Source organism: Cottoperca gobio, unplaced genomic scaffold (assembly GCF_900634415.1).
Source record: "Cottoperca gobio unplaced genomic scaffold, fCotGob3.1 fCotGob3_236arrow_ctg1, whole genome shotgun sequence".
Lineage (NCBI taxonomy): Eukaryota > Metazoa > Chordata > Actinopteri > Perciformes > Bovichtidae > Cottoperca > Cottoperca gobio.
In genome coordinates, this window is record NW_021166862.1 from 7,341 (window position 1) to 34,278 (window position 26,938).

General features: G+C 42.3%; 2 protein-coding genes across 4 annotated transcripts; both read right to left on the reverse strand.

Moving 5' to 3' along the window:
* Positions 1-578: 578 nt before the first annotated feature.
* LOC115004979 (protein NLRC3-like) lies at positions 579-6,853 on the reverse strand. The gene is given in 7 exon segments (XM_029426745.1): positions 579-708; positions 1,868-1,920; positions 1,922-3,663; positions 3,794-4,023; positions 4,250-4,293; positions 4,295-4,381; positions 6,821-6,853. Coding segments are annotated over 7 exon segments (2,304 nt in total). The 3' UTR covers positions 579-593.
* A 1,245-nt stretch (positions 6,854-8,098) lies between these two features.
* LOC115004978 (uncharacterized) lies at positions 8,099-17,033 on the reverse strand. Of its 3 annotated transcripts, none has more exons than XM_029426744.1 (6): positions 16,985-17,033; positions 14,429-14,544; positions 9,471-9,564; positions 9,142-9,273; positions 8,933-9,055; positions 8,099-8,854 (listed from the first exon to the last, which is right to left on the reverse strand). In XM_029426744.1, exons 1-6 carry the CDS (start codon positions 17,006-17,008, stop codon positions 8,732-8,734), a joined length of 612 nt encoding a protein of 203 aa, XP_029282604.1. In that variant the 5' UTR covers positions 17,009-17,033; the 3' UTR covers positions 8,099-8,731. The 3 variants fall into 3 exon arrangements, with proteins under 3 accessions (XP_029282604.1, XP_029282602.1, XP_029282603.1); XM_029426742.1 differs by lacking the exon at positions 16,985-17,033 and adding an exon at positions 15,662-15,844; XM_029426743.1 differs by lacking the exon at positions 16,985-17,033 and adding an exon at positions 15,359-15,636.
* Between the last annotated feature and the right edge of the window lie 9,905 nt (positions 17,034-26,938).

Here is a 26,938-nt window from a genome sequence, read left to right on the forward strand (position 1 = left end):
CTTCACACTCATTTACATCAACACTGTGATTATTGTGCTGTAAATGCTCTGTCTCATCTTCTACTAAGTTTGATGTTTCTGCTGTGAAGCACTTTGGGCTGTAGTTCTTGTATGAAAGGTGCTCTACAAATAAAGCTTATTATTATTATTATTATTATTATTATTATTAAGGTTTAATAATCTGTTCAGAGCTGAAGAAGTTTAGAGGTCACTGTCAGCAATGATACAAATGTGTTGGTAATCAAAGCTCAAAGTCTCTGCAGCCTGTTTCTCTCTGTCATCAGATGTTTAACAACCTCCTTCATATCTCTCACACACCTCAGTACTGACATCTTCTTCACTGACTCATGGAGCACAATGTGAGTCTGTGGAAGCTCAACAACTGTCCCGTCAAACATTTACTTTCTCTACTTTACGTCATTCTCCACAATATTCAGACATTTGAAAAATAAAGAAGACAATAATAATAATTACAACGTCTTCACCTTCTGCAAATTGTGCCAATTATATTTACTACACGAGCTACAGTCAGTGAACTGACCTCAGCGTCTCCAGTCTACAGTTTGGACTCTGCAGTCCAGCACACAGCAGCTTCACTCTGAATCCTTCAGTGGTGTTATACTCAGCTCTCTCAGGTGGGAGGGGTTGGACTTCAGAGCTGAGGCCACGACTTCACAATCAGTCTCTGAGATGTTACATCCATAAAGTCTGTCAGGACACATATATTACAAAATGTGTTATTATGAAAGAGGAAACATTCATTTATTTCATGCATTTGATGACAAAACATTTGCTGTTAGACATTTTAATATCTTTACTTGAGTTTAATATATGCATTGTCCCCCCCCCCCAGGATACTCGGGAGATGCCCACAGGATACTGAACCTCTATTAGAAAGATTGAGGCCTACATGAAAGGGGGAGAAGTTACAAATGGAATCCGGGGCGAGGACGGCAGCAAAGAGCACGATGGATTCATGAGCAGGTAATCTAAAGTGATTCTTACACACATCTGCAGTTTCCCAGTTATATTTAGATGTTCTTTAGTGTTGTTGGATTATAAACGGCGTAAGGAATTCTTTGTGTGTTGTAACTGCGTCTGAACTCCCCTGTCTCTGCTCTGGCATCTTCAGAACACGAGGCAGGACAAGCCGCTGTGACATCAGTGGTTCATCTGATCTCACTGTGTTTGACATGAAACAATAACTCTCATCACTTATCACCTGCAGACTTGTAATATGTGTTTAATGTTGCAGATGAAGGGAGAGAGTAGTGCTGCAGTTACATTGAGGCTTCCATAATGTCCACAGTGTGTCAGTGTGATCTGATCCTAGGTCTGTCTCTGCTAGCTACCTTCTGCTGTCACTGACTGTTGACAAACGCAACAGAAAGGAAACAAATCATTGAAAGTATCAGAGATGTACAGAAATAAATGTTAATATAAAGACTCAGGTATTACCTGTGTGTCTGATGTAATGATGAAGAAACTGCTAGAATGTAACAACAACTTCTCTGCATTCACTCAGAACTGTAAAATGTGATGAAACCTCGAGCACCTCTAAAGTCTTTAGTTTGACAAGGTCTGCATGTCGCCTCCATCCCCCAAAGGAATGTAATGAGAGGAAGAAACTGTCAAGTGTAACAATTATTACAAATAAATAGAAATGTGTTCATGAACTTCACAGATAGAAGCTGAAAACACTTGTTTTGCTCTCACAGCGTTTGAAACAGCTCAAGAACATCTGAAACTAAATAATGAAGTAAAAAGTGGATATATTTATTCAATAAAATGAATTTTCTCGTGTATATTTGAAGAACTAAACTTCTAATCTACTCTGATTTATAAAGTTAATCACATCTGGACTTACACAGCCTTTCTGCAGTTCCTCACAGCTGGAATCAGTCTCCGTCGTCCCTCCTCGTGACGTGTTGTACTTCATCAGGTCCAACTCATCCAGAACCTCCTCTGACATCTGCAGCATGTGAGCCAGAGCTGAGCACTGGATCTCAGAGAGTTCCTTCTGTGATCTGTTCTCTGACTGCAGGAACTCTTGGATCTCCTGATGTACTGAGTGGTCCTTCATCTCTGTCAGACAGTGGAAGATGTTGATGCTTCTGTCAGCAGAGGTATCTTCACTCCTCATCTCCTTCAGGGTGTTGATGGCTCTCTGGATCATTTGTAGACTGTTGTCTGTCTGACCCAGCAGGCCTCCTAAGAGTCTCTGGTTGGACTCCAGAGAGAGGCCGTGGAGAAAGCGGACAAACAGGTCCAGGTGGCCATTCTTACTTGTGAGGGATTTCTTCATGGCTTCAGACAGGAAGACATCCAGGGATGAGTCATTCTCCCAGTGATCCCCCAGGAAGTCCTTCAGTACCTCTGTGTTCCTCTTGCTGTAACAGTGGAACAGGTAGACTGCAGCCAGAAACTCCTGAATGCTCAGATGAACAAAGCAGTAGACTGTTTTCTGGAAGATCACACTCTCTCTTTTGAAGATCTCTGTACAAACTCCTGAGTACACCAAGGCCTCCGTGGCATCAAGACCACACTGCTCCAGGTCTTCTTGGTAGAACATGATGTTTCCTTTCTCCAGATGTTCAAACGCCAGCCTCCCCAGCTTCAGAAGAAGTTTCCCGTCAGCCTTCGTCAGCTCCCGTGGACTCGTCTCATGTCCCTCATCATACTTCTGCTTCTTCCTCTTGGTCTGAACCAGCAGGAAGTGTGAGTACATGTCAGTGAGGGTCTGGGGCAGCTCTCCTCTCTGGTCTGTAGTCAACATGTGGTCCAGAACTGTAGCAGTGATCCAGCAGAAGACGGGGATCAGACACATGATGTGGAGGCTCCTGGATGTCTTGATGTGAGAGATGATTCTGCCGGACCGTTCTTCATCACTGAATCTCCTCCTGAAGTACTCCTCCTTCTGGACGTCAGTGAAGCCTCGTACTTCTGTTACCCTGTCCACACGTGCAGGAGGGATCTGATTGGTTGCTGCAGGTCGGGAAGTTATCCAGACGAGAGCCGAGGGAAGCAGATTCCCGCTGATGAGGTTTGTCAACAGCACGTTGACTGATGACTGCTGTGTGACATCAGACACAACCTCATTGTTGTGGAAATCCAGTGAAGGTCTGCTTTCATCCAGGCCGTCAAAGATGAACAAAACGCTACAGACAGCGAGCGTCTCTGCTGTGACCTTCTGTAAGGTTGGATGGAAAACATGGAGCAGCCTGAGAAGACTGTACTGCTCAGCTTTGATCAAGTTCAGCTCCCTGAAGGAAAGCGGAATCAGCAGACTGACATCTTGGTTTTCCAAACCCTCTGCCCAGTCCAGAGTGAACTTCTGCACTGAGAAGGTTTTTCCAACGCCAGCGACGCCGACCGTCAGAGCGACTCTGATGTGTACCTGTTGGTCAGGTGAGGCTTTAAAGATGTCGTGGCACTTGATTGGAGCGTCACGGAGGATCTTTTTCTTGGAAGCTGTCTCAAGCTGCTTCACCTCATGTTGAGTATTAACCTCTTCACTCAGTCCCTCTGTGATGTAGAGCTCAGTGTAGATCCTGTTGAGGAGGGTTTTACTCACTGTTTCTTCACTTCCTTCAGTCACACGTTCACATCTCCTCTTCAGACTGATCCTATGTTCATCTAAAACCTCCTGCAGACCTCTATCTGCTGAAAGAGAAGACACATGTGAGATTAATAAATATATATAACAGATCATAATGTGCTGTACAAACAAATGAAGCAGGAAGAATCCTGTTTTCAGACATGAAGACAGCAGCAGACAGATGTACAGTCTTACTGTGTGCACAGCTGGTCTGACTGGCTGTCTGCAGTCTTGTTCTGGATCTTTTTCCACACTGGGGACAGGGGGGGTCTCCTGATGAAGCAGACTGGTCCCAGTATGAGGCGATGCACTGTCTGCAGAACCAGTGTCCACAGCTGGTAGAGACTGGATCCTTCAGGACGTCCTGACACAAAGCACAGCTGGACCGCTGCTCCTCCACAGAAACAGGAGTTTTGCTCTTCTTTCTGTGGAGATGAACACGTTCTTTATAACACATCACAATAGTGCTGGCTGATGTTCACTGATTGGTACAACCTATGTCTCCAACATGATAACAGGTTAGTCCCAGTTGTCTACTGTGTTTCTTTACTGTACTCTACTGGGCTTATGTTATCATACAACAGTAGATTATAAGAGAACATAAAAACTGAATCCTCTTCAGGTCAGTTTACAGAAGAAACAGACTCTTACTTTGTGTCTGAGGGTCCAGGTTCATTACTGAAGTTTAGAGGTTGGCTCCATAGACCTGTCACTCTTCAGAGACAGACAGCTGGGGACTGCAGACACTGAGCCGTCCTCCTCCTCATCTGTTAAATCATTCATCTTCTCCAGTCTGAGAGTTACTGTACACACACACACACACACACACACACACACACACACACACACACACACACACACACACACACAGTATAAAGTATTATTTATCTGAAGCAGAAGAATCTTCTCCTAAAGGAAACTTCATCCTTCAGTTCATCACAAACATCATCTGGAGATACATGTTTAACTGACAGGAAGAACTGAGAGCAGAACAATGTTTCCCTCTGAGATGTAGTGCAGTACAAGTATAAAGGACATTTACTCAAGTGCAGTACTTCAGTAAAAGTACTTATTGATATTCTGATTGTGGATCCATTATTTAATAACCAGATGATGATGGTGGTGTCTTTTGAACGCTGGAGATGATTGATGAGGCTAAATGCTTCAGGTAAAGTAGAGAATATATAACTCCTATCAAAGCAGAAGCTCAGGAATCATCAGCCTCACGTGACTGAACGGAAATGAGCAGAAATAAAAGTGTAAATGTAAAAAGTGTTCCTTGCTGACAGACAGACTCTCCGACTCTCTGGATTGAATTGTATCCGTGATCAAAGTAAACGGAGAAATAACTGAAAATAAATGTATTTCTACTAAATGATAAAGTAGTTTGTGCTTGTGTTGTTTATATTGTGATATAATGAACTAATAAATGTATTATCTTGTGTAATAACTGAAACACGTATTTACATAGATAATGTGAAGAAATGTTAGGTACTATATATATTAAATAAAGCTCAACTCACTCAGAACTGTCTCATCATATCAGGGATAATTGGGATATTGTGAATGCATAATATGAGCGCGCCCCCCTGGCAGAGTCGTTCGAATACCCCGTATGATGTGACGTGATGACGTCAGACGTCAAAGACCGGAAACGATATAAAAACTGATGTAACCGAGAGGCGGGACGTTTTTCTGCGGAGCAGGGGAGAGAGAGGCCGCAAAACAGGAACGTCTCTCAGCTGAGAATATGTTCCATGCTTGACTTATCATATTAATAAATATATCGATTTAACTACAAGTTTTCTGTATTGATTCGACATTCAAGCTCCGATTTCTTCAACTCTTTCCTCAACAATATCTACAGTTACATGTTTTAACGAGCTGGTAAATAAACAATAAAACACAAAGGTTTAGAGTGGAGCACTTGAGTTTCATGTGATCTGTGTTCCGGTACAAACTGCAGTATAAACTGTGTCTCTGGAGGGAAAAGGCAGAAACTTCTTCCTGCTCAGATGTCAACACACTCTGCGCATGTCTGCTATCAACCCGGAGTCACTGTCAGCACCGGACACCTTGTTTACAGGAGCACGGCTTTTATTTTGAAACTACTTCCGGGAGTTCCGCCCCGAAACGGACACAAAGTTAATTTGAACTTTTAGAAGGTAAAAAGCAAGAAGAAGAAGTTTAGTGTTGACTGGTTGGAGAAAGAACAAGCATTGATCCGGAGGGTGACGGGTTGTGAGGCTGCTCTCCATCTGGACTGTGCTGCTGTGTGACATGTAGCGATGATGCTCACAAACATTTCATCACATTGGACTCCAGGACTCTGCTTGTTAGAGACACACAGCAGGACACACTAAAGAATGAATGTGTAAAACCCCAGCAGAGCTGCTGTTAACACTCACCCTGTTCTGCTGCTGCGGCTCTGTCGACGAGAAAATGGCGTCTGTCAGTTCGACTTTGTACTTTGACCTTGTCCCTTACCTGTTGGCAACTCCTCCTGCGTTTCATCAGCAGCTTTATTGTGTGAATCAGTGGCTGAAATAGTGGCATTCACGTCTCGTGCTCCTTTTTGTGTGGAAAGGGGTTAACGCTATTGTGGAAACATGAATTTATCATCTTAGTGTCACTTGCTCAGTCTTAGATGCACACTGCACTTTTATACTTTGATTTATGTACTGAACACATCACCATGTATGTTGCTGTACTTTTATATCTTGATCCATGTGACGTACACTTTACTATGTATGTATATTTGTGTACTTTTATACCTTGATTAAAGTACCATACGCATTACTATGTATGATGTTATATTCTTATACTTGTGATCAGAATTATATGCATGTCCATGATTAAAAAGAGTATGTTGTTTATCCTGTACACACGACATCTACTGCACGTCTGTCCGTCCTGGGAGAGGGATCCCTCCTCAGTTGCTCTCCCCGAGACAAATGTATAATTTGTGATATTGGGCGATATAAATAAATAAATAAATTGAACTGTGGCACACAGGGTGCAGGGAGCTTTGTCTATATAACCAGATAAGGTGTGCGTGAGAAAAGATGCCCATTCCTCTATCATAGCAGGTGTTGTGTTGAACAGCAGTATCCCATAATATATGCATACTTAATGTAGTGTGCTGGTAGCACATGCAAAACGTTTTGTAACCCCCTACGAGTCACACTTTACAACCCTCAGAGTACAGACACCGACACGTACATTATGGGAACCCAGATCGACGGGGAAGACCATTTAGGCAAATTTCGCATAGAAGTGAGTGATCCCCTGATAAAAACAAATAACAATAAGCTCATTGTAATTATAGACAATGTAAGAGATTTGTATGCGGAGGAAACAGGATACACTGAGAGTAATGTTTGGGTAGATTGGATGTTGTACTCGGCCAGAGAGCAAGGTACAACTGATTGTATAGCTTGTGCAGGAGGGAGACCGCATTTGGGCACCATGCCATTTCCTTTGAACAAACATAATGACCCAGCTGGTAGCCGATGTATGTACACTCTGTACCAAAAGAAGCGGGTCATGAGTCCACTATGTAACACCCTCTCACATCTATACCCTGACACTGACGCAAAAATGATCTCCCCAGCATTCACACCATAGTGGACAATATGAGTGTATAGCCAGAAGCTACGCCATGGCTCAAAGCCCCCAGGGCGTGTTGGGTAATATAACAAGTTGCAATCACACACAGAATGAAGGACGCACGCTGTGGGGCGACACCTCATATGGGATGTAGTTGTGGCATTACTACATGTGATCAGCACACAGCAGCTGAACAAACCAGAGTCTAATATTAACAATATACGTGTCATCAGATAGAGCCGGCAGCTTTACATGCACATCAGCAAACAGGTGTCAAGGCGAACACACTGCAGACGTTAAAGTACACAACACGTGTGAAAACAGTTTGTGTGAAACCATGAAGTCTGATGGTGTAAGATCTTAAAATGAAGCACTGATGACAAGAACTGTTGCAGATGTAATTGGGCTGCAAACAACAAACTCAAATCGATCGTAGACGAACCCTTTAATTAGATAAAAACATAATTCTGTCACGTTTAGCGAGTTATTCTGCAAAGTCATGATGCAGTGATTCCTATTTTAAGGAATTATTTCTGTATCATCTTCCATTCGGACTGGAATCAGTTCTTAAACAATGTCTCACTGGTGTAAGTGAAGAACAGAAATACTTTCTTTCATCAACTTGAGAATACTACAACTTCCTGCAGCATTTGAACGCCCCATTAAAAGAAGTTAGCTCATAAATCACCACTTTGACTACACGTGAATAATCACGTCATAAAGCATCATAAGCATTTAAAAGGTCTTTTTCAACCACAGGTGTAAGTGTGCTGCATTCAAGTGGTGTCGGAACAATCAGAAAAATGAGTTCTCAACTGGGTCCTGAAGTCCAAACTCGGTGAAAACGTTGACGGTTTTTTTAGGCACAAACATGGAGGACGAAGGTAAATGTTGGTTGAGTGTAAGAAATGTTTTATTAAATTCACATATTGCATTTTAACTTTTGCTCACATGTAATGTTTTATGTTGTAAACCTTAGTTGCTGTCCTCGTACAGTGACGCACATTAGTCACTTATAGCATCATAACAGGGCAGGTGAAGCAATAATTAACAGTTATATGAAATGTGCTGCAACACTTCTGGGACAAAGTGTTTCCGTATGTTGGAGGGCAACATTAATAAACAGCAGCGTCGAGACGCTTTACAAAACATTGTTTTTCTTGTCACACTGAAGTCAAATTGACCAACTCGGGGAAATAGCAGCATTAAAGTGAATAAGTGCTGCACCTTCACTGTTCATCACTAACATGGATTATTGATGCACATCAGTAAACAGCCATTGTTGACAACATCAGCTCCACCTTCTCCTGCTATGATAAAACATCTCTATTATAATGAACACTTTTATTATTCATCATTTAGAGAACACAACACAGCCAAAGATCATTTCAGTTCCACTTTATAATCTGCATCATCCGAGCAAAGAAAGACAGAACAGAGTGAATATATTGACCAGTCTGAACAACCTGGTCCCGTAATATAACGTCCATGTTGAGAGCGTCATGTGTGAAGACGCTCTGACAATCACTTCACTTTGGGAACTCTTCTCTTCCCTTTGGACTCAGTCTTTCCAGATGTCTTGGTCATTTTGTTTGGTGCTTTCTTTCCTTTCCTTCCTTTCTTCGCTGCAGCAGGTTTGGGTGCCTTCTACAAAACAAAAACAAAGAAGCAATGAGGCCAGTTGACATATTTAAATGACTGTTTAAATCTTGCAGCAGCACTGACCTCCAGTTTGGGCTTTTTGCTAGGTGTTGCTATGGGAACCAGCTGTGGGATTTCTCCCCCCGTCACCGCGCTTTTCTTCTCCTCCGCCGCCTTGTTCTTCTTCGCCTGCTTTTTGGCCGCAGCCTGGAAAATCACAAACTGGTTATTTGAGCGTTTGTATAAATGAAGCTCAGGCACACGATGACCGGCGAGTCTGAACGTGTTCTCACCTCCTGCCTGGCAGCCTGAGCCTGTTTCTCTGCCTCGTCCAGCACGCTGAGGTGGTTCAGGTCTGACGTGTAGATGGGCAGGGCCCCCGACGTCTGGCTCTTTATATGGATGAGCTTTATCACCGGACTTTTCTGTAAACAGTCATTAAGAGTTTGGGGTGGACAAAAGTTAAAGACGGCTGTAAACGAGCAAAAGCAACAAATCAAATGGAACAAGTTATATGTTGCAAAGAGCCAACACAATAACACTTTATGAAACACATATGGATCAAGGATTTAACCTTTAGGATCACAAATCACAAGACAACTCTGTGCGCAGCTCGACTCACCGTGCGTAGTTTGGCCGCCACTGTTTGGAAAGCAGCCTCGATGTTTTCCGTCACCTCATCTGCCGTCATGCCGGCGTGGCCAACGCGTGCCATGCTGCCACACAAGCAGGTAAGAGAGCAGGGTTACTGTGTGGACCTCTTGAGGCAGGTGCAGTTAGGTCCATAAATATTTGGACATTGACACAATGTTCATCATGTTGGCTCTGTACACGACCACCATGGACTTGAAATGAAACAATCAACATGTGCTTTAAGTGCAGACTTCCAGCTTTAGTTTGAGGGTATTTACATCCAGATCAGATGAACGGTGGAGGAACTACAACACATCGTATACATGGTGTCCCCTTTTTAAAAAGTAATTGGACAAAGTAACATAATCATAAATCAAATTGTCACTTTTAATATTTGGTTGTAGAATCCTTTGCAGTCAACGACAGCCTGAAGTCTGGAACCCAGAGACATCAGCAGACGCTGGTTCGGTCCCTGGTGATGCTCTGCCAGGCCTCCACTGCAGCTGTCTTCACTTCCTGCTTGTTCTTTGGGCAGTTTCCCTTCAGTTTGTCTTCAGCAAGTGAAATGCTCACTTGGATTCAGGTCAGGTGACTGACTTGTCCATTGTAGAACATTCCACTTCTTTGCCTTAAAGAACTCTTTGGTTGCTTTCGCAGTACGCGTTGGGTCATTGTCCATCTGCACTGTGAAGCGCCGTCCAATGAGTTCTGAAGCATTTGGCTGAATATGAGCAGATAATATCGCCCGAACACTTCAGAGTTCATCCTTCTGCTTCTGTCAGCAGTCACATCATCAATAAATACAAGAACCAGTTCCATTGGCAGCCATACATGCCCACGCCATAACACGACCACCACCACGCTTCACTGATGAGGTGGTGTGCTCTGGATCATGAGCAGTTCCTTCTCATACTCTTCTCTTCCCATCATTCTGGTACAAGTTGATCTTTGTCTCATCTGTCCACAGGATGTTGTTCCAGAACTTTACAGGCTTTTTTAGATGTGTTTTAGCAAACTCTAATCTGGTCTTGCTGTTGTTGAGGCTCACCAATGGTTGACATGGTGTGGGGAACCCTCTGTATTTACTCTGGTGAAGTCTTCTCTTCATTGTTCACTTTGACACAGATACACCCACTGGACCTCCTGGAGAGAGTTCTCGATCTGAACTGTTGTGAAGGGCTGTTTCTTCACCAGGAGAAGAATTCTTCTGTCATCCACCACAGTCGTCTTCCGTGGTCTTCAAGATGTTTTGGTGTTGCTGAGCTCACCAGTGCGTTCTTTCTTTTTAAGAATGCACCAAACAGCTGATTTGGCCACACCTAATGTTTTGTTATTTCTCTGTTGGGTTTGTTTTGATGGTTCAGCCTAACGATGTCCTGCTTCACTGATAGTGACAGCTCTTTAGACTTCATATTGAGAGTTGACCTCAACACATTCCAAAAGCAAATACCAGACTTTGAAATGAACTCTAGACCTTTTATCTGCTCCTTGTAAATGAACTAACGAGGAAACAACACACACCTGGTCATGGAACAGCTGAGCAGTAAAACTTTATGAAACACACACACACACCTCTACACACACACCTCCTCCAGCCCCCGTGCTAAAAGCTTGGCTGGGGGAGGAGGAGGAGGGGTGTGATGAAGAACACAACAGAGAGCAGAGGAGCACCGAGGAAGTCTATTATCTCCATTCTTCTCATCAGCAAACCAGAAATAAAAGCGACCTTAAGTCGGAGCAGGCGTTGGCGGCGGGCGTCACAGACATGAGAGGCTCCAGTAGTGCCAGACGTCCCTCCATCACAAATTACAGCCCGAGTGGAAACACATCCTCGTGTGCGTGAAGCCGCCGTCACATGATTGGGAAATGTTCTCTGCGCTCGCCGCGAGCTGGTTAGTTTTGTCTCTATGGTTACCTCCCCTGCGTCACACAGGTGCACTTTGAAAGGTCAAAGTTTAAATAACTTGAACTTTTACCGAAGCGCTTGGTGGCCATTTTGAATTGTGCAGGAGGAAAACAACGTGTGTGTGTGTGTGTGTGTGTGTGTGTGTGAACCTACACGCTCTTGCTCAATTGTTCCAATAATAGATGCATCAGCAGAGAGGCCATGTAATCAAGTAATCGTGGGAATTATAGACTCCATACTCTCCCATCAGTGGACTGGTTGGACTCACACATATCGCTCTACACACCTCCTGTCCCACTCTCTCACACACACACACACACACACACACACACACACGCTCTAATGATACATCACAAATGTTCCTATTCACAGAAGGTCTTATTACTTTCTCTTGTCGGCACATGAGCTCATCAACTGCTCAGTTTGATTCCCGACCTTATCAAGCAATTCAGTGTTGCATATGAAAACATTAAGGGAACTCACCGTGGACGCACGAGACACCTGCCAGCATCAAACCCCCGGCACGTATACAAGTCATGTTACTGATGATACGACACATCCTGCAGGATGATGAAACTGGAATCCTTACTACGATGCAAACGACCCAGTAAACAGTAACGTGTTCTTCACTTCCACAAGTCACATGGAGGACGGACAAGGATTATAATCTGCACGAGAACAGATGGATCCACAAACATTGTGAAGGATTTAAATGCTGCCGTGTAACGCTTTGAGCACCAGGCGCTGACAAATACCCATAATGCATACACAAAACACACCAGTTGCACAAACAGCATTGTATCCCAAGTACACACACTGATAGAAATGTCAACGTTACACACAAGACGTTCTAATGAAGATTGTGCTGAACACAGGAAGTTGGCAGCTGCTGTGGGATGTCACGTAAATGCATCTTCAGTTTCCCCTTTTCCTGACGAGCACACTGAACTCTCAAACTGGTGACGTGCCCCTTTAACTTTTAACTTTTGGAGCTTCGCTAAGAAACAAGTTCAGCTGCAGATCAGACGAGATGTTCTAATAAATCAGTGCTTTCCAAGAAAAGTCCTCCGAGTCGCTGTCCCTCAACCTGCCTCGTCGTCTTCTTCTTCTTCTTCTTCTTCTGGGGTGTTCTACGTATCGCACAACAACTTTGCACAGCCCCTCCAGAAAGGCGCCTGTACTTGTTGCTTGGGTTACGGGAGCAGGCGAGGAGAGAGTTTTCAGTTTTGGCTGCGTTGCATTCTGGTCTATTGAGCCAGCAGTAGGCGTAGAAATCGGCATATCTGCCTCTGCTGGGACGGAGCTCTTCCTCTGAGGCCGAGTCGGCGAGTCTGGAGATGAAGGACTGGCACAGAGAACCTGATGTTTCACTGTTGATTTGACTTTTAACTGCTGTTTTACATCTTTCTGCCTCCGCACCAAACAGTTTGTAGTTTTCCACCAGCTCTGTGTTTGACCCCGTGACCTCCTGAGGGCTCAAAGATCGGACGACGGCTCAATCCCAGCGCTTACAGGCAGCTCCACTCCTGGCTCTCTCTCTCCCCCCCCTCACACACTCACACACTCACACACACACACACACACACACACACACACACACACACACTAAAGTGCATCACGTGTGTTTTATGCACATCATTGGGCACATAGCTGATGGAAATGGCACAATCTGACTTTGTGTCACACTCTACACATTTCTCTCTCCAGCTAAATGTTTCGAGGGCAGCGGCGTGTGTGTTTATACAGAACATGTGCCGACACTGGACCAACAGCGCCACCTGGTGGATCCTTTGCTCTCATGCAAAACAGCTGAACAGTCTCCCGACCGGTCTCCAGGACTTCACTCGCAGCAGTTAGATCACTTTTACTGACCGCACAGAAAAACAACACGGTTTGAAAACACCAATCAGCGAGTCCGATTTAATTAGCTGCAGACGACAGCTGGCGGGGAAGTTTCCAGACACGTCCTAACTTCCACCGGATTCATTACCATCAAACACAGTTTTGGGAATACACTCTGAGATCAGTCTCCAGATGAAACCTTGTGAGGAGCCGGTGATTCAACAAGTGTGATGTTTGCTTCATATCGAATTAAGAAATCAGTTTTATGTTGTTCCTCGAAGCTGCAGAGAAATTAAGAGACTTCACATGTGCGACACGTCATTATTCTGTTTCTGCTCGCTGACAGCATCTCATTACACATCATCTGGTTCGAAGCATCTGTAAAGTTCCCCTGCAGACGTGCATGTAAAATAAAGAGAGAGACCCCCCCCTGTGAAGGTTCGACTAACAGAGAAAGTCCAGAGTGTTCATCTGAAGGACGTCTGATCCAAACACTGAAGCCACAAGCAGCAGTGAGACAAACAGTACAGACTCTTAAAGGGATAGTTCTGTCGGTACGACTTTAGTTCTATACAACTAAATGTTTGTAATGTGAAATACAAGCTGTGCAGTGCAGGTAGTGCAGCAGTGAAGACTTAAAGCACTAACAGTGATACTGATCTGAGAACAGAGGTGCAGGAAGGAATCTGAATAAACCACAAATACTTTAAATGTGTTACAAAACAGTTTCTCTATTTTAGAATGAATATATAGAAAGATAGAGAAGTTAAGAGGAAAATAGAAATACGATTTAAGTAGAAATGTGTACATTGTACTATTTATATATACATTTATAAACCTGTGTTCACAGAGCCCGCCTCAGAATGTTAATGTTACATTTAATTCATTATTTAAAGATTCATAGATTCAGGATTTCCAATGAGGGAGAAAAGATTTCTTTTAAAAGATGTCATTTTAAATCATTTTACTTCAATCATCTTAATGTAAATCACTTTTCAAGGAGAGATTTAAACGTGGCATGAAGGGAACTTTCACACGTTTGAAATGCTTGAATAGTATAAATAAGATCCTTACTTGAAATGTATGAATACAGTATTAATGCATCGTCAGTATTGCAGTTTATATGTGAATAAATAATCGGGTTCAATCTGCTGACGGCCACATGCAGGGATGACTTCCTGTGTGCGCAGCTTCAGTACCTGTCTGAGAGTCTGCAGGGTTCAGAGGAATCAGGACGTCCGAGCTGATGTTTTCTGTCATCATCAGCTGCAGAGGGCTCCACGTGGAGACGCTGGACAGGCTGCCGACCACCACCCTGAAGGAAACACCAAGTAACCTCCGTCAGTCACCTTTACACACGTAAATAAACACTTTGAACCTGCAACACATTCTAGAGCAGTGGTTCTTAAGGGGGGGTCCATGAGTCACTCTCAGGGGTTCGGCAGGGGTCTAGATTACAAATGTTTAGTTGCTTAGTAAAAACACCGCTTACATTTGAATTCAATCCGCTGTTTTCCGGCTCTATTTATGTTATCTGTTATCTGTTATATGTTATATGTTTATATCTGTGTTGTCTGTGTTTCTCCAGCGCTCTGTGTGTATTCGCTCAAAACAAAGGCGCTGTTTCGCGGGCTTCCGGGAGAGCCGTAAGTGAAGTTACCGTAATGAATCAGTGTTTGCTGTAAAGCGCAGAGTCTCAGCTTTCAGAAACCGTTGAATAGCGCAAACCATGACGTAGTTACGGTAATCCAAAGTTTCACTTGTGCAACGTGTGGTTTCAATCCCTTCATACTAACTATGTGGAGCAAAAAAAGAAAGTGGGTGGACGAATACGTACAATATGGATTCACGTGTATAAAGGAACGTGATGGGAGTCAGCGTCCTCAATGCCTGATTTGCAATGTTGAGCAATTCTAGTGTAGCACCGGCAAAACTAAAGGAACACTTCCTAAAGCTGCATGGAGATGGGAAACACAAGAACACAACGCTCGCTGAATTCAAGGCGAAGAGAGCCAGATTCGATGAAAAGGCAACTCTGCCTGTTCTCGGCTTTGTACCCATCGACAAACCGATCCTCACAGCATCGTACGAAGTTGGTACCTGATCGCAAAGCAGGGCAAAGCACACACCATTGGTGAAACACTGGTAAAACCAGCTGCGTTGAAGATGGTGAATATCATGCTGGGAAAAGCTGCTGAAGAGAAGTTATCCCAAATTCCTCTTTCGAATGACACAATCAGCAGCAGAATAGACGACGTGAGCGACGACATCTTGGCTCAAGTAGTTGCAGATCTGATGTCAAGCCCAGCTACATTCAGCCTCCAACTCGACGAGACCACCGACGTTTCCAATCTGAGCCAGCGTGTTGTATTCGTGCGCTCTGTGAAAGACGACGTGATAAAGGAAGATGTTTTATTTTGTACGCCTCTTACAACAACAACCAAGGCAGTCGATGTGAAGAAACTCGTGGATGACTTCTTCAGAGACAACGATCTTTCGTGGAAGATGGTTTCTGCAGTTTGTTCGGACGGAGCTCCAGCCATGCTGGGACGACACTGTGGTTTTGGAGCGCCGGTGAAATCCGATGCACCGCACATCATTGTTACGCACTGTGTTCTGCACAGGCATGCGTTGGCAACAAAAACCTTGCCTCCAAAACTGGCAGAAGTATTAAAAACTGTAGTCCAATGTGTGAACTACGTGCGAAATAGTGCCATGAAGCACCGCATCTTCAAAGAGCTGTCAGGAAATGGGCTCTGAATTCGAGGTACTTCTGCAACACTCTAACGTTCGGTGGTTATCCCGGGGAAAGGCGCCGAATCGTGTTTTTGCCATGCGTGTGGAATTAGCCCTGTTTTTGCGAGAGTACCAACATTGTCACGCAGATTGCTTCGAAAATTCTGAGTTCATTCTCATTTTGGCGTACACGGCCGATATTTCCGATGCTCTCAATCATCTCAATCGACAGATGAGGGCGGTGGAGTGAACATCATCGAAGCGGAAGAAAACCTGAAGGCGTTTAAAAAAAAGCGACGAACAGAGAATGATAACTTCGCAAACTTTCCCCTGCTGGACGACTGTGTGAGGAAGATCGAAGACGTGTCTGGAATTGGAGACATTTCTGTACCTGGGGAGCTGAAGTTTCTTCCGCCACAGAACAGACAGTGTTTTGCGGAGGAACAGTAGTGATTTACGGGACCCGGCAGCCATCTTTAGCCCAGTAGCTGTTTGTAGTAAAGTCTGCATGGACACATGAGGAGCCTCTGTAAGGAAACGTATGGCTCTGATCCTTGAAAGCTTTTATGTTCTGTAGGATAACAAACGTCCCTGATGTGCAGCAGTGATACTCTACATGCATCTTTCTTTTCCCCTCTATGTATGTGAAAGGACATCACATCAGATCTGCCAGTGTTGTTTCTCAAGACCATCAAGTTGTAAAAGTTGCTCAGTTTTACTTCCTGTCGTGTGTTTTGGCACACGGTAGATACAGGAACTAAAAGGTTTCCTGACACCACAAACGAATGTTCCATCATTTTCCTGTGAAAGGCGTTATTCCCAACACCAGACAGTTTTAAAGGGAGAGTTTGGATTTCTTGAAGTGAGGTTGTAAGAGGTTCTTCTCTACAGCAGATGGCGTTAAACAGGCGGGAGCATCAGCGATGACGCTGGGTAATGTACTGCTGCAGAAAGGTTGAACTAAAACTTAAATATCAGTTTAAGTGTACGCTATATGAAGAATATTTGTACTGCTTTACCTTATCAATGCCGTGATCTATCATCTCTGCAAAGCTCTTTCAGTTCGTTTGTGTTTTTGTGTGACTTTGGTGAATCTAAAGATGTGGCCTCCCGGACAGACGTCATGTGACTCACCTGTTTGACGGCGTCCAGCAGCCTCTCCAGGAGGTGCTGTCTCTTCGTATCACTCTGCTGAGTGCCTGCAGAGGAACAGACAAACAAAAGGAAGTTTAGTTTGATGATGGATTAATGAAATCAATTACCCAGCCATTAGTTCCTGTATTAATGATGCATGTCCAAGAGGAAGGAACTGCACAAGACAGTCACAGAAACAATAGAGAAATCATTTCTGTGAATTACTACAGCATGAGAAACTTGTAACTTACAGCTTTAAATAGTTGCTTAAATATTAATAATTCTTTTATATTTGTAACCTTATCTTCACTACTTTTTAAAGTGTTTTATTTTAAATGAATGATGGCAGTTTATCTCTATGTTATGTCCTTTCTATGTCTAGTTCCCCTCATTGTAAAGTACTTTGTGCTGCATTTCTTGCTAAACAAATACCTTATTATTATTATTATCATTATTATACCCAGACTTCTAGAACATCAAGGCTACTTCTAGCCACACGATACCTGCTTCTCATGTTCACTTGCCACTTCAAAACAAAAGTAAAACATGTCTCCCAGGTTGTCACAGTGAACCTGAGGAGCACATTTAGCTTTAAGTGCATTGGATGTTTTGTGAGAGTTGTACAAATCCAGGTAGGCAGAGAAACTGAAGTGTGCACGCGCCGGAGTAAAGTTTCAGAGCCATGAAACAACCCGAGTGGAACGTGCGCGTGTTTAGCAGAGCGTGAAGTGTGTTCAGTCGCGAGCCTGTGGCACTGCGACAACAGGGAAACGGGCTGACAGAGCCGTGTCAAGGTCACATGACACAACACGCCGCTGTCACGTGACAGGTCCGCCCTGACGGGAGTTGTAGTCTTTTGTAGTGTAAGTGCTGTGGAACTACAAAAGTATGTTTTTTAATGGAGAAATGTGATTCTTGAAGCAACATTAACACATCTTACTCTCCTTTTTATTTATATTTAGTGGTAAAGTGTAAGAGTACAGAGTAATGTGGTCTAATGGGCATTTTGTATAACTGTGCATCCAATTATAAATGAGAAGTTTACTAAATAATGAATGGATTTTAGGTGTAATTTAGTGACAATAGTTTGTCACTATTTCAAAAGGAATGATTTATTATTGGATGTTTTTAATACGTGTATTTGGCTTGTTTAAGTCGACCGTTTTTGTTACTACAAATTCTACAAACACAAAGGCACGTTTCTCTTAATTCAAGTGTTCTGAGTTTGATTTATCTTCACATTTATCAAGCAGAAATAAACCCATCCAAACCCTGCAATATTCAATATTGTACCATTTAAATAATGAATTCCTGTTAACAATGTAAAAAACAATGTTCCTATATTATTTTAATATTATATTTACAGGTGTAAAGCATTAAAATAATAAGTACGGCTGATCTGTTCTGTAAATGTTACAAATATTGTGTTTAATCAGGAGAAATGCTTTCAACACAGTTGTTAGGCCTCAAAGAGTTTAGTTGATTCGTATTCTGTTGTCTCAGGGTCCAGGTGACTTTCACAACTGAAAACATGGAGAAAAGTAAGATTAGTTTAGACTCAAGCTGAGTGCAGACTGTGAGTTAATAAACGAACATCATACAAACTCTTCAGCACTCCTGACCTCTTGTGGCTGAAGTGAGTCTAACATCGTATCACATACAAACACAGGTTTTGGTGCAGGACATGGGAGAAGATCTGTCTTTATTCTTTATTCTTTATTTAGGATCCACATTAGTTATTACTGCAGTAACAAGTCTTCTGCCTGTGCTCCACATAGAAGACAAGACAAGACATCACATCCTTGACAATCCACAATATCAACAAAACCACAAGAAAAAACAGAATGTATAAAAGAAAAGATATTTAAAAAATCTTACATAAACGAAAAGCACCATTATATATATATATATATATATATATATATATATATATATATATATATATATATATATATATATATATAAAAATATGTTATAATATAATAAGAAATAATATAAGAAACATTACCATATATATATATATATATATATATATATATATATATATATATATATATATATATATATATAATGAGCCTCCAAGAATGTATTTTCCATCTTTGAAAAACTTAAAAACCTCAGAAGAAATCTACAAATGTTTGTTTTTTTACTTCCTAACAGAATAAAAAGTCTACTGGCAATATTTTCCTACCCTGCAAATGTAAATATAATATTTTCCAAAATGAATTTAATGAAATAAAGTAGAAAATAAAAGAGTATATGATTAAATCAAACAGTGATGCAGTAAAAGAGGTAAATAAAAGTACCTATAACTGCACAATGCTAAGTGTGTCCTGTTAGAAACATACACACACAGAGAGCATCACATGCAGCCTGAACTTAACCTTCTTAATAATGGCTGTTTCCTACTTTTAATTAAAGATAAATGTTTTATGAACCCTGCAGAACAAACCAGTTTGTGTTTGAGAACAGCCGTAACGCTGCAGCATGAAGTCTCCTTCTTTCTTCCTACAGCTGAGACAGTTAAGAGGATCACATGACTCGATATGTGGTCATCACATGACAATCATCAAGTTAAATCTGGACTCTGATCACTTTATTACAGTACAGGTCATTTAGCAGACGCTCTTATCCAGAGTGACTTACAGTGAACTAAGTACAGGGACAGTCTCTCTGGAGCAGCTCAGGGTTAAGTGCCTTGCTCAGGGGTACAATGGTGGCAGCCTGGTATTGAACTCCCGACCTTCTAGTGTTTGTTTGGAAGGCGTACCACTAGACCAGGGGTCGGGAACCTTTTTGGCTGGGAGAGCCATAAAAGCCAAATATTTTTAAATGTATTTCCTTGAGAGCCATATATTTAATAACATTGAGTTGTAAGTATATCATGTCTCCGAGTACTAAAAGTGCTATCAGTGTTTCCCCTACCATTGTCTGTTTCTACTGCGCGGGTGTCAAACTCAAGGCCACAATTATATCCGGCCCGCGAGAAAATATAATTTTTCTCTCATCACTGACCCGCCGGTTTTGGTAATTATATCAATGCATGGCACAACCACAGGAAAATACATATTTGAGGAAGTATCTAAATGTGTGAATGAAATGAAACTGCCCCGGGACAAACTGACGGGACTGACGACAGATGGAGCCTGCGATGTGATGAAAAGGAGAAGATGCAGCGGGAGACCTGTGCAGGTGAGCTGACGGTGTATCACTGCATCATACACCAGGAAGCGCTGTGTTGTAAAGCTCTGGAGATGGAACATGTAATAAGCACCGTAACACAGACAGGAAACTTTATAAGAGTCAATGTAAGTCTTATCCTGAGGAGATACATTCTGAACATGGCGGTGCGATGGCTCAGTCGAGGGAAAGTGCTGAATAGATTTTTATTTTATTTATTTTAGTGTGTGTGTGTGTGTGTGTGTGTGTGTGTGTGTCTGTGTGTGTGTGTGTGTGTGTGTGTCTGTGTGTGTGTGTGTGTGTGTGTCTGTGTGTGTGTGTGTGTGTGTGTGTGTGTGTCTGTGTGTGTGTGTCTGTGTGTGTGTGTGTGTGTGTGTGTGTGTGTGTGTGTGTGTGTGTGTGTGTGTGTGTGTGTGTGTGTGTGTGTAACTATCATGCATTAGTCTGTCATGATAACAGGCCCGTTATAACCGCATCACATCTCTCGGTATCAGCAGATCCACTCCAGCTTTGTGATGTGTTGGATGTTTCAAAAGGAAAAAGTTGCATCATTGACTAAAATAATCCACTTTCACATCACAGGAGTCGCTTCTCTTCCAGCCTCCTGGCAGTCACGCCTCCGCCTCTGCTTCTCCTTCAGGATGGGGGTCCACACCAGCCCCGTCACAACAAACATCAGCCCGACGGAGAGGCGGGCCGAGGCTGCGGAGTCGCCCCCGATGCCTGGAGCAGGAAGAGGAGTCCGCCCGCAGCAGACATCAGGGATCCCATCACCATCACGATGATGGCTTTGTGTTGGTGGGCCCAGCCCGGGGTCTCAGCAGCGCCTGGACACACACTTTGACTCCCAGGGTCATCTGGAAATGAGGTTTCTTCCATCCTGTCTAAGTCGTGAAGCTGTATCCTCTCTGTAGGATCAACAAGAGGGCGTCTGCATGATGCACCTCTCTCCTGCCCAGCAGTGGCGTAGCTAGGCCTATTTTAGGTGGGCTTCAGGTAATAGAAGTTATTAATATGTGTTAGCTCCTTAGCTTTGAATAACTCTAGGAAAGGGAACAGTGTGGTAACATTAGGTCTTCTATGTTTGTTGGTGTACTGTCAGTAGTCAGTAGTAACTGGCTAGCTACAGAACAGCTAACGTCTGTTCACTATGGAAAACAATTGTAAGCAGGAAAGGCTGAATAGCTATTCTAACTATCATAATCTGCCAATGTTCATTGATGAGATGGATATAAGAAGAGTCCTAAGGAAAGGTGCAGCTCTGCCACAGGGAAGCAGCAGCAAAGAACAAGTGATGGTGGAGCCAACAGTGTGATGGAGGTGAGTGCAGGTCCAGGAGTAAATGAGACATGTTTGGATTAAATCCCTGTGATAGGCCACAGCACGAGCTAAATAAATCATTCATGAAAACACACAGCCTGAAGTTCCAGAGAATGATGCATTTGTTTAACACACATGACGGTGAACACACTTACACCAGACATGGCAGCAGTTTGCATTTTGAACATGACGTTTGGATGTCATGACGTTTACTTTAGTGTCTCGATCAGTTAATAAATCATTGTTTCAACTTATTTTAAAGGCTCATGCAGAAGGAGAGGCAGATATATGTTTCATATTAGTGTTGAGAGTTGTGCCCCCTCCCCTTACCAAGACCACACAGTTCCATTAGATCTAGGAAAGATGTGAAAGAAGGAAGGGGGGCAGACGCTCCAAAGACAGCGAGTGTAGTGGTACAGGCCAGATACACAGAGCGACAGAGAGACGGGGGATTTAAATGCAACAGGTCGGGAGAAAGTGAAGAAATGAGCGAACATAGCTATTAATAATAATTACACACTGATTTAAACATCGCTGATTGGTGCATGGAAGTACGTGACAAAACATTTTCCCAACTGAGCCTACTGTTCATGCAGGACTACATTGCTCATCGTAATAAGCTGGTTGAGAAAATAGCTTTGTCAGTGCCTTCAAACAACTTCATCAGCAGAAAATTCCATTTCCTCAACATATTAATTTCCTGACAAGTGATCTCTTAAATCACACCCCAGCTACACGAGCCACAGATGCAGAGAAGAACAATACATGTAAATAATTGATCGTTTCACTCTTTCATCTGTATTTACTGACATGACAATAAATGACATCAGAGACAACAATCACTTGATTCTGAAGGCATGTGTTCAGATGAAGGCTGCATTTAAAACTCAGAGTCTAAAAATACTTCATTTCTGCAACCGTTCAAACGGAGCCAAACCCAGAGCAGCGTTGCCCATAAGGGAAAGCACTAACTCTGACCTCAGTCTGTTATTTTGGTAATGGCTCATTAGAAAGGGCTTGTTTCCGATTAGCTCCTAATGTAACGTACACAGGCCATTGCCTTGTTTGCGTGTATATTGAGTTATCCCTCAGTGGACCCCTCTTGCCATAGTGTGCTGCTGGAATAACTGGTTTGACTGTTCCAATCAGGCTGTTTGTTTTCGTCCTTGATCACAGACACAATGTCAGTCCATTATTCTTGCTTTGTAACCCAGTATTTGTCACCTAATGTATGTTTCTGATTGAAATGATCGCTGTACGTACAGTGATTGGGACTAATATTCAGATGAATGGCTTTAATTATTCTGTGAAGAAGTGACTCTGGTCATGCTTGCTTAGCTATTGACAATGTAATCCCTCTGCTTTTATCTGAACACTTCATTATTAATTATTTACACAAGAAATAATGTCATATTAATTGATTCATTTGAAATGCTTTGGCTCAACAACAAAAATCCACGCAACATTGTTTTTTGAGTTCTGGCAACTTCTAATGAAATCATGTTCAACCAACCAACTACATCGAGTTAGGAGAATTAGCTGTTCCTCTTCAAATGTATTTTTAATTTCCACTTCCTTAATATTTGGAAGCATAAACACAATTACTCACAAAAACTAAACTGTTTTTACAGAATATTTCAAAGTCATTTCAAGTGTTTTGTACTGAATGTACTTACAATCGTTTTAAACAATTAAGTTGCTGCAATTAGATTAGTTTTGAGCTTTTTCATGTTTTTGTTCATGAAGTAGTTTTTAAGAGAGGAATTCATTCAACAACAACATTGTTAGGTATCCTTTTTTATTTTGAGCTGAAATTGTGTTTAAACACGAGATACAGTCAGCATCTGAAAATGTTTAACACGGAGTGCTTGCTCGCTCATCAATACACTCTTCAGTAGAACAACAAGTCAAGACAACAATGTAATCGGATTCAAATGTGGTGGTGCTGTTCCTGACACTCATTACTTTTGGCTTCATGGCTTTCTGTCCATCAAGTTCAAAGAACAGCTTCTAAAATACATGAAAAGCACATTAAGGTTCCTTGCGATCGCTCAGATTAAGAGCATATTGCCCATTAGCAAAGCACAGCACTTATATCCTTTCCCCCCACTATGTTGGTTGCCTCGACCACGAAGTTTGCCGTCTTGTGGCCAGATCCTGGGGTGGACCTGTCACCGATGATGGCAATTCTCATCAATTCTGTATCTAGGCCTCAAACTCTTCTGTCTGCTTGTAAAGCAAATGAAAAGATATGTTAGCGTGTTAGAGTTTATGAATCTGATGATTATGCTACTTTTTAGTCCCTTTAAATCCAGTTGATCCACAGTCCAGGGACTGCTCATTTGCCTACAGTGGAACTACAAGGCTCTCTATGTGATTGACAAATCATTTTTAAAAATGTGACTGAATTCAGATTGCACAATGTAGTTGACGGTTACACGAATAACCAAATATTGAATCATACTTTTCCTCACCATGGCACAAATGAAAAGCCCTTTCTAGCTGAGCAGATTTTTAAATGAAACTTTAGCATTATTGGAAGTTTTAGCTGAGTTTAGGCAACAAAAGCTACTTGGGAATCAAAAGCCATGGTTCAGAGTTACCACTGTGACCTTTAGCACACCTTTCAAATGTTATCAGCCCATTAGATGGGTAAACTGCACCTACCAACATGTTGTGAAGTGGTCATAGTTCTCAAACACGTGGTTAACCATTCAAACAAACTGCTTGGTTAAGTTTAGGAAATGATCACAATGTGGGTGAAAATAAGTTTGTTTGTACCTTAAGTTAGGTAAGTTAAGTATGTTAGGTAAGTTACATATGTTACATATGTCAACAATCAAGTCAACATTGAGTTTTGCTTTAACAAGGGAAACAAACAGCAGTCACCTGACTTCCTCCTTTGCTCCCGCCATAATTACTACGACAAGTAGAGGTTGCCGAATAACAATTTGGAACCTCCCTGCAGTGACCCAGCTTACCAATAGATGGTAATGGACTACTGAGCCAATTAGGAGGTAGAGTAAGACCAAACCACCTGAGATCCCCGATGACAACTGAAAGCAGCTAATAACATTTAAAACTGGTGCTTTTGTTTTGACACGGTATGCAAACAGCAGTTTTTGCTAAGTCATGCTCTTGTCCACTTAACCATTTAACCCAACCTAAATGTGGACAATGCCAATCTTCATTCAACATTATTTGCATAAATCTGACCACTGAAGTGTTTTTCATCTTCGTAAGTATCCCCCAACAACAACCAGCTGTACATTAGCTGTAGCTAGCCTAGCTCACTGACTTGACTCAACTCACTTTTAGCACCAGGTGCTTTTCTCTCTCTGGTTTCCCACTGCAGATAGTACCCCATCACTGTGCTGTAGACAGGATGTTCAGCTGATCGGCATACCGTGACATCATCTTCAACACATCTCTCTATATATCTGCAACCACACAGAGGAATATCTGCACTTTGTCAATAGTTCGGCTAAATGTAGTGGAGTTTTGCAGGCTGCCATTTTTTTTAATGTGGGACGAGTGAATAAAAAACATTGCGCTTGCTATTGATGGTACCAGAGTAGCAGAATAGCCGATGTAATTTCTGCCGCTAAAGGTCTTACAATCAAGTAATGTTAGCTCATGTAATGTTTACTTGCTAACTATTAATAATAATAATAATAATACTTTAGACTTGTATAGACGCTTTTATCTACAGTGTCATAATGTTCAGACTTTGTCCTTTATTGATTTGATCTGTTTGCTGTGGTTCTGTGTTAAGTTGTTCATTTAAAGGTTTGATTAAATGTTAAACAATAGGAACTGTGGATTTGTGTTTGTAACCAAACACAAAACATAAAAATAAGACTTTTATGAAAACACTGAATGAAAGATTGCTTACGAACACACAAACCATTTATAATTGCTAAATCAGGCTAGAATAGAAGGCTCCGAGTGACACGACATGAAGAGACATTTGGGAGCCAAAAGAGCCGAATCTTTGAAAAGAGCCGGACCTCCATCACTAGTGTGAGCGGTCTGACTCGTTACCATGGGAACCTGAATACAAACAGCACGCCATGATTGATCACTGGAGAGACGCTGTCATCAGTCAGGAACAGACCAATCATGGTATTGTTTCTGTGGTGCGCCATTATTTATACTTCACTAAAGATATTGAAGGCTTGAACACTGCTTCATCTCTGTTGTCCCGGGTTGAATGTGTGACAGAACACTTGGCCCCAGCCAGGCCCCCCCCCCCCAGTGATGATGGTGTAGAACCACCACTGCTGGTGCTGAGACTGGTGTTGGTCCTCTACGTGTTGGAGTTGTTCAGGAGCTGTGCAACAGAACAGCAACTTGTGGAGTTGCTTTGTTCTGCCATATCTGGTGTCGCTTTCTGTTTCAGTTGTTTTGAGTTTTGCCTTTCTGTATTGGTGGGGGCGCTTTACTTTCCAATGTGAATTAAATGCTCTTTGTTTTTACTTTACTAAATCTGTTGCCTCGTTTTCCTTTCTTCACCCGGGTTATTTTATTTCTACTTGTTACTTCCCTTTCCTCCAGACTAACAGGGAACGTAACATAAGATTACACTTTATTACAAGTACTAAGACAAATAAATGTAGTTTAGCATTTAACCAGAAGTGTGAAATAGCAGTGTGGAATGAATACAACACTATATCACCAAACTAATTATATATATTGTTTCTAAATATAGGCAATGACAACATGTAATATGTCATTATAATGAGAAACACTTACGTTCTTCTTCTTTAAACAGTTCACCATGAAGTTAGAAAGTTATTAGTTTCCAGTGTTTAAAAGTTATAGTTTAAGTCTAATATATTCTTTAACTTCACAAACATCAAGTGAAACTTCTATTATAATATAATATATTATAATATAATATATTATAATATAATTGTATCTAAGACTTCAGAGATGTGTTGGATATGTACAGTGTTGACAATTTGGCGACTTTCTCGTTAAATCTTATAAATCTTTTGGCGATTTTTATTGTCAAAAGCGACTCGTGACAAATGTAGTGAGGTTTTATTTTGAGAAGTGATGGCCTGTTTCAATGGAACAAATAACGTCTGCGTTACAGCTGCCGCCAGTGTTGGTCTGCGTTACAGCTGCCCCCAGTGTTGGTCTGCGTTACAGCTGCCCCCAGTGTTGGTCTGCGTTACAGCTGCCGCCAGTGTTGGTCTGCGTTACAGCTGCCGCCAGTGTTGGTCTGCGTTACAGCTGCCGCCAGTGTTGGTCTGCGTTACAGCTGCCCCCAGTGTTGGTCTGCGTTACAGCTGCCCCCAGTGTTGGTCTGCGTTACAGCTGCCGCCAGTGTT

Bases quoted from the DNA above. Each gene is read 5' to 3' on its own strand.
- LOC115004978 (XM_029426742.1), bottom strand. From the start codon at position 15,829: ATGATGTGCGGTGCATCGGATTTCACCGGCGCTCCAAAACCACAGTGT. The intron at 14,545-15,661 runs GTAAGAGGCGTA...TGTTTCCTTCAG, and splicing joins CGACTGCCTTGGTTGTTGTT to GGTGGTGGTCGGCAGCCTGT. The intron at 9,056-9,141 runs GTGAGAACACGT...GTGATTTTCCAG, and splicing joins CTCAGGCTGCCAGGCAGGAG to GCTGCGGCCAAAAAGCAGGC.